The sequence below is a fragment of the Carya illinoinensis genome, chromosome 11, assembly GCF_018687715.1.
Source record: "Carya illinoinensis cultivar Pawnee chromosome 11, C.illinoinensisPawnee_v1, whole genome shotgun sequence".
NCBI lineage: Eukaryota > Viridiplantae > Streptophyta > Magnoliopsida > Fagales > Juglandaceae > Carya > Carya illinoinensis.
Window position 1 is genome coordinate 32,667,945 of NC_056762.1, and position 8,383 is coordinate 32,676,327.

The 8,383-nt window shown below is 39.5% G+C and overlaps 1 protein-coding gene across 2 annotated transcripts; it reads left to right on the forward strand.

The window, feature by feature from the left end:
- Positions 1–218: 218 nt before the first annotated feature.
- On the forward strand, positions 219–4,943 carry LOC122281049 (trihelix transcription factor GTL1-like). 2 transcript variants are annotated; one of them, XM_043092266.1, is made up of 3 exons: positions 219–1,361; positions 2,148–3,801; positions 3,944–4,097. In XM_043092266.1, exons 1-3 carry the CDS (start codon positions 958–960, stop codon positions 3,953–3,955), a joined length of 2,070 nt encoding a protein of 689 aa, XP_042948200.1. In that variant the 5' UTR covers positions 219–957; the 3' UTR covers positions 3,956–4,097. The 2 variants fall into 2 exon arrangements, with proteins under 2 accessions (XP_042948200.1, XP_042948199.1); XM_043092265.1 differs by having other exon boundaries at positions 232–1,361; positions 3,940–4,943.
- Positions 4,944–8,383: the final 3,440 nt, after the last annotated feature.

Here is an 8,383-nt window from a genome sequence, read left to right on the forward strand (position 1 = left end):
TGAGTGCGTGTGGTTGTGTCTGTGAAGGATTGTTTTGCCATTTTTAATTTTCTTTCGAAGAAATTAAAAAAAAAAGTCTTTCTTTTTCTTCTTTTAGTGTTTTGAAAGTAATATTAAATTGTTGGTAAATGGTTCTAACAATTATTAGCTGCAAAGTGAGAGCTCTGCTGACAACACAGCGTCTCCTTTGTCTTATCATTTCTCTCTCTCTCTCTCTGTCTCTCTTAATCATCATAATCCTCATAATCGTCACCTCCATTCATTTCTTTGTCTCCCCCTCTCTCTCTCTCTCTCTCTCTCTCTCTCTCTCTCTCTACATTTATCTCTTTCTTTCCCACACAGCCCCATCTTCTCTTTCACTTTGCTCTCCCATCCCAGTCAATTCTTTTTTGTTTTTTTTTTTCAGGGCAGGGCAGAGCAGAGCCAGGGCAAGGCAGGGGCAGTGCCAGTGCAGTTGATGATGTTGATGATTACGCTCGTCTGCTTATCTTCTCTTTCTTCTTTACTGCCTGCTTTTCTTTGAATCTTATTTTCTTTTTTCTTGGGATTTTGCGTTCCAGAAATTATAGTGAATAAACAAAGGAATTAAGATCAAATCTGAAGGGGCAGCACTAACTCATAGAAATTCACTTTCTGGGCTTTCTATCTTTCCAGTTGTCGACTGTCCTTTCTTTTCTCCCTCTTATTTACATCCCATAACCTTCGTCTTTCACCAGAACTTGTCTTTGTGCTTTCTCTCTGTCTGTTGTCTGTCTCTCTCTCCCGCAGAAGCCACTTTCGTCCCTCTCATGACGATTGAGTGTGAATGAGGGAGGAAGAAAGTAGAGAGAAATCAAGTGAATTGTATAGAAGAAGTCGAGGAAGATCCGCTGGATCATTTATCACTACGAGGACTTTTAAATTGAACAATCTTTCAGAATTTGGAAATCGAAGCACAAGTCCATTGGAAGATTAAAGATGCAAGGAGGAGGAGTATCTAAATCCCAGTACGGAGTGTCAGCCGAGATGGGCAGTAGTACTCCTGCCATGGCTGCTACTACTGCCGCTGCAGCAACATCAATAGGTCAGCCGATGGACCTGGAAAGCGAGCAAGCCCAGCTGGTAGAAGCCGCCTCGCCCATTAGCAGCCGGCCTCCTGCCTCTCCAGCGATGACTTTGGATGAGCTGATGCCTCTACAGGGCGGTGGTGCGGGTGCAGATGAGGATGCACTCGCTGCCTCTACCGGAGATGGAGGAGGTGTTGGCGGCGGAAATCGGTGGCCTCGTCAAGAGACCTTAGCACTTCTCAAGATTAGGTCGGAGATGGACGCAGTCTTCCGTGATGCCACACTCAAGGGTCCCCTCTGGGAAGATGTTTCTAGGTAATCATATATACATGAATCATGATCAATTTCTTCAAACCCAATATCGTTTCTTCCATTTCCACAAAGCACATAAACATAAACATGCACCCAAAAATCTTTCAGCTAAAAACAGAAAAAAAATCCTTTTCTTTCTCAAAACGCATTGTGAGCCAAAAGCTTAGATATAAAGCTTTTGTGGTAGTGGTTTATTCATGGAATGGACTGATGGGCTTGCTGGTATTCTTCGCAAGATCCCTCTCACACACGCACTCTCATTCCCTGTACAAAAGCGCACATGGCTTCTTATCTCTTTCCCTCACGATTCACGAGATAGCTAGCCATCCATCCTCCCCTCTCTCTCTCTGTCCTTTTTACTTTTTCAGAACGGCCCAGATCCGCTGCATGAATCGCAGCCAATCCCCTTGTAAACAGTAAAAAGAAAAAGAAAAAAATTCACTTAGTTTATTATTTTTCTGCCAGTGATTGAAAATCCCAAGAGGAATTTTTCTCTCCTTTGTATTTTCTAGTTGTGAGATAAAAGAAAAAAAAGGAAAAGGAGACAGCAGCTGTAGGTTTTTTCCCCCAACTTTCTCTCTCTTCGCTCTTTATTTATGGAGTTCTTTTTTTGGTCCCTGATAAAACCGATCGATTAGATTATGTATCAGAGGGAAAGAAGAAGTCCGGTCTGGGTTTGTTTTCTTTTTAATTTCCTTGCAGTTGAAAGATATGATCTTTGTATAACCTGAATTGTGATACGGTTTTTTGTGAATAAATTTAAGTAAGATAGATCTGGGTTGGTGCCAGGAAGCTGGCGGAGCTGGGATACAAAAGGAATGCAAAGAAATGCAAGGAAAAATTCGAGAACGTTCACAAGTACTACAAGCGAACAAAGGAAGGCCGAGCTGGTCGTCAAGATGGGAAAAGCTACAAGTTTTTCAGCGAGCTTGAGGCTCTCCATAGCTCAGCTGCCAGTAGTAGCGTCGCCGGCAATAACGCCTCGGCTTCCCTCGTAGAGCCGCCCGCGACAGCTACCGTCACAATTAACCCAGTGGTTACTCCTGCTTCCACTGGGACCGGCATCGGCGGCATGATCAGCAGCCCCAATCCGATCTCATCCAATATCAGACTTCCCCAAGTCCTTCCAGGTCTCGGCATGTTTCCTCCTGATCCAAGTGCGGCAGTGGTTGCACCGGCTGTCGTTTCTGGATCTGTCATAGCACAAGCAGCCCAGCCTATCGGTGTCAGCTTCTCATCTAACAGCTCTTCATCTTCTCCTGGCTCCGATGAAGACGATGATGACGAGGAGGAGAGCCTAGAGGCGGAGCCATCGAACGTAGGAAGCAGCCGCAAGCGTAAACGGGGGTCCACAAAAGCTGGCGGCAGCAGTGACACCCGCAGAATGATGGAGTTCTTCGAGAATCTAATGAAACAGGTAATGCACAAACAAGAAGTCATGCAGCAGAGATTTCTGGAGGCAATAGAGAAGAGAGAGCAAGACAGGATGATAAGGGAAGAAGCTTGGAAGAGACAAGAGATGGTTAGGCTGGCCCGCGAGCACGAGCTCATTGCTCAGGACCGGGCCATCTCTACTTCCAGAGATGCCGCTATAGTTGCTTTTCTACAAAAGATTACTGGCCAGACCATCCAACTACCTACACCTGCAAGCAACAGTCCTGCTGCCCCACCACCGGATGTGCCACCTTCTCATGTCCCCTCGCCAGTGCCGGCGGCGACACAACCACCACAACCGTCACAACAGCAACAGCAGCAACAACAACAAAAGCAACAACAGCAGCAGCAAGCTCTACAACATTCTCATCGACATACCCAAGTAGTGATGGCAATCCCAGAACAACAGGTACTCCCACAGGAAATAATTAGTGGCGGAGGAGGGAGCTTTGAAGCTGCTTCCTCGAGATGGCCTAAGGTAGAGGTTCTTGCACTTATAAAGTTGAGGAGTGGACTTGAATCGAGGTATCAAGAGGCAGGGCCCAAGGGCCCACTTTGGGAAGAAATTTCCGCAGGGATGCAGCGGATGGGCTACAAGAGGAATGCCAAGAGGTGCAAGGAAAAATGGGAGAACATCAATAAGTACTACAAGAAGGTAAAGGAAAGCAACAAGAAACGTCCCGAAGATGCCAAAACCTGTCCTTACTTTCACGAACTAGATGCTCTTTATCGGAAAAAGATACTTGGCAGCTCTAGCAGTGGTGGCAGCGGCAACAGCAGTTTCCTTGACCAGAACAGGCCGCAGCAGCAGCAGCAACAATCAGAGAAAATAGAATTGGATCCAAGCGTTGCCCCAGAAATTGTACCACTGCCACAACCACAAACTACACTTGCCAGTGCGGGATCAGATAACAAAAATGGAGCTAGTACAGATGTACAGGCCCAGGCAAGCAACATTGCTTTGCCAGAAGGCCTATTTGGAGAAGCGATTGGAGGGGCTCCCAAAAAGGTAAACTCATTAATCCCTATAGTTTTATCAAATATAGTAATTCCATTATTAGGGATATTCTTGCTTAATTTCTCGCTGATGATCAGCACCTTACGTGACACCAAGAGAAAAAGCTGATTCTTGTTTTCCAATTTGAAGCCAGAAGACATTGTGAAGGAGTTAATGGAGGTGCAGGAGCAACATCGTCAACCACAACAACAACAACAAATTGTAGATGAATATGATAAAATTGAGGAAGCTGAAAGCGACAATATTGATCAAGAGGAAGACGAGGATGAAGACGAGGACGAAGACTTGGAAGAGGAGGGGAAAATGGATTATAAGATAGAGTTTCAAAGACAGAATGCAGGGCCCCCTAATGGTGGAGGAAATGGAGCACCCTCCTTTTTGGCCGTGGTTCAATAGAGCTTCGATCCGCATCCATGGCCAATGGTGATCAGGTCCTCCTCGCCAAAACTGTATAATATATATACATATATATGTATACATTCATATATATATATATGTGCATATATATATATATATATATAGAGAGAGAGAGAGAGAGAGAGAGAGAGAGAGAGAGAGAGAGAGAGAGAGAGAGAGAGAGAGAGGTTCAGAAGTTCACATCAAGAAGATCCCTAACTTCCGAGAGGAAAGCTTGATAATTTTAATTCTTTCTAACTTCCATCACCATTACCTTCTTCCATTTGTTAGTAGCTTTGTTAAGGAGGGAAACCAGCTTGGATCGATGGCAGTGTACCAGATTTTTCTAATTTATTGATTTGTTGGTGAATAAACCGTTTCGAAAGGCAAACGGGAGCAATATTTGAATTGAGAGAGAAATAAGCTTGCCCAGCATGCAGCTGCTGCGTCACCATCTTCATCGTCATCAATGCATGTATTACACACGAGCATGGGGAGTCAAGAGAATGAAAGGCAGATTGGTTTGAAAGCAGAAGAAGCAGATCATCATGTACTTTCAGGTTTCTAATTTTCTATTTATTTTATTTTTTTAAACTTCGCTTTTTTTCTTCCATGCTTGGTTTGGACGAAGAAAGAAAGTGGGTACGTATCCAGATATTCATCCTTGTTATTCAATTTGTAATAACTCCAGTTGCCAATTTCAGTTCCTAATTTCCCTAAAAAAATCATTTCCTACATTATTTATTGTGGTGTTTCCATTATCTTCAGTACCTTTCATCTCCTGATTGACGGATCATATATAAAATTATGTTAATTTATAGATTGAAACAACTCATAAAAAAAAAAAAAAAAATTGTAAAGAAAGAGGGTAAAGATATCATGCATTAGTGGTGAAATAAAAGAGATTCTTGGTGCTGATGAAAATGATCAAATTGCCAATACATTAGTCATTGGCTCTCTCTCTCTCTCTCTCTCTCTCTCTCTCTCTCTCATATGTTTTATGTTCTTTTAGATGATCAATAGATAAGAAAATATTATCATGAATCTGTAAAAATTCTTTAAAACCAAGCTAGCTAGCCCTGAATTAGCTCGTGAAGAGATGGATACAGGTAATATAGAGTAGTAGTAGTAGTAGTACTTCACGTGATGATAAAGATAGAAACATGAATTGTAATTATCTGATGTTGATAAATCTCTATTATTGTACCTATATATCTTATCAATAATCATCATCATCATTATTTTATATACAATCTCTGCCTGATCAGATACTCACGCACGAGAAAATTCACCATTATTAATTGCTTTAGGGTAATATTGTCCTCATTCTCGACCAGCTAATTTAATGAATTGTTTATATTATGATATAATTTAATATTTTATAAATAAGATTTTATTATTTAAATGAGATCAATAATATACTCTGCACACCAAATTTAAAATAGAATAACTCAATCGATCTATATTCTACTGCACAATTAATGCTGAGATCGATTATATAAAAATAATATCACAAACTGATGTGACTTTATTGTAAAGAATAATATCTAATGAATCAGTTGAAGTTACGCCAGTTTGTAGGATTAATTTTGTGTATATTCTTTGTAGATGTAGTACTAGTACTCTCTTATTAATGGTGTCTCAAGATGTTAGGTTTTTTGGTGTATAAGATCATCAACCTAGCAGATCTTATATAGCTAGTATTCCAATTATCACGTACTACATGAAGTACTACTGCAAGCTGCTTAATTCACAAGGCTTTATGATTAATAAGATATATAAAAACCCATGATATATATTATTAATTAATATATATTTATGTATAATATTATAGTTTATTAGAAAATAAACGCATGCATCCACTTACAAGAGAAGAAAAAAAAAATATAATAATGTTTCTGATTTTGCTTGGTGGCATATATGCATGCGCGCAGCTTGAAACTTAAATGTTATAGCAACTTGCTGCTCGATAGCCGGCCTTCAGCTTACTATATATTAATTATTTATGACCTTCGATCCACAAAAAATATATCATGGCTATGAGTGTACATGTAGCTTTAATTTTCTAGTGAATTATACCTCATTTCGTGGTCCAACTTTCATCTTTTTTCCCCCATATGGCAAGCAGATCCACGTGGCTTATGCTGTTAAATAAAGATAAATGTTTTCCTTTTATTTTTATTTTAAAAAAATGACAGATAAAATGCTTAATTTCAAGTTAATTTCAAACTAATATTTCTACTAAAATCATGATATATATATATATATATATAGTAATTAATTAGCAGGGATTGAATTTCTTTGATATTCTGGGGATTATATATATATATATAGGTGCATGTCTAATTGAGTAGGAGGGCCATCCCACCCCCATCCTATGGCCCTTTTTATTGGAAAAAATAAAATAATCTCTGCCAATTTACACAGCAACATGGGTTGGTTTCTTATCTGCAAATACAACATCTCTCTCTCTCTCTCTCTCAATAATAATGATCCAACTCATATCAACCTGCAATGAATAAGTGCCCTACCATGTGCATGGCTTTTTCATATATATATATATATATATATATATATTAATTTAACAGTCCCAGCGAGCTTGGGCAATTGGCCAACTTAATTCGATCCCCACCATTAATATCACACGATCGAACCTTTTAATTAATTACTGTACAGTCTTTAACCGACTTTTCAGAACTATATATATATATATATATGCTGCATTGATTATCATCATGTACAGCAATTAATTATCTGCATCTCTATATATATATATATATAATAGGATCTATATATATATATATATATTTAAGGACATTTTGATGGGTACTTAGGGGCTGCATGCATGCTTTAATACATCTCTGATCGATCTTGTAATAAATTATCATGTAAAAGAATTAGATTAGTTTAATGGCAGTAGGCAGGCTGCAGCACATGGGAGCTGGGGAGTAGAAGCTTAAGTGGCAGGTGCATGCTATTGAATATATATATTATTATATTATATTCGAGGATGGTCCTAGATAACTCCTACATACTACTTTTCTAATCTTTATCAAGCATTAATTTCAAGTGATAATGTACGTATTTAGGAAATGGAGTTGGAGTTAAAGGATGAAATAATAAAGGTTAATTAGAAAGCCATGTGAAAAACTCTCTCTCTCTCTCTCTCTCTCTCTCTCTCTCTCTCTCTCTCTCTCTCTCTCTCTCTCTCTCTCTCACTTTGCTTCACTTGGAGTCCATGGGTCCTTTACACGTGTGTGTGTTAGGGGGGGGGGGGGGATGCATATTTTATTTGTTATGAAATATATATCTTTAATCATATTCATTGCATTCTATTTGGCAACCTTATTTCTTTATGGTCATGGGATCGTAAAATTAGCAAAATGGGCAAGGTTGTGGTACAGACAACAATGCCAAGGACCTGGAAAGTGGGCAAGTCTTTTTCTTTTCAGGATATAAGCCCAAATTCATTTGTGATAATGTTTGAGAAGCAAGATGACAAATGCAAATGTTTGAGAAGCAAGATGACAAATGCAAAGTACTAGAAGGGAAACTGTGGTTGTTTGATAATCTTCTATTTATTCTTAAACCATTTGATGGTTTTACACTTCCACAAAAAATGAGCTTCAGTTATGAGGTGTTTTGGATCCAACTGCATAACCTCCCACTGGCGTGAATGATTCTTGAAATTGGGCAACAGATTGGACCAACCAATGTCAATGTTAAGGAAGTAGATGTTCAGGAAGATGGGATTAGATGAGGAAATTTTATAAGAGTTAAAATAGAGATTGATCTGAAGAAGGTGATTTCATGTGGAAGAACAGTTAATTTGTTGTGGAACATGATCTAGGTGCCATTGAAGTATGAAGAATTCCCTAGACTATGCTTTGTGGGAGAATAATACATGGGGGCATAGGGTTGTAGCAATCTCGAGAACCAATGAAGGTGAGAACTTGTTTGGATCATGGTTCTATGTTGATACTAATACTAGGAGGAGAAACTCTGAGTAGCATAGTAGACTTGAACATGTTACACCTAAAGGAAGTGATTAGGAGTCGCAACAGGGAAAATTTGAAACGGGTGGTGCTTAAAAACCCAACATGCTTCGGCGACGGCTGGTAAGACAAGGCACAACTTGTTTTTAGGGAATAACATAGCAGAATGTGAGATTCATGGG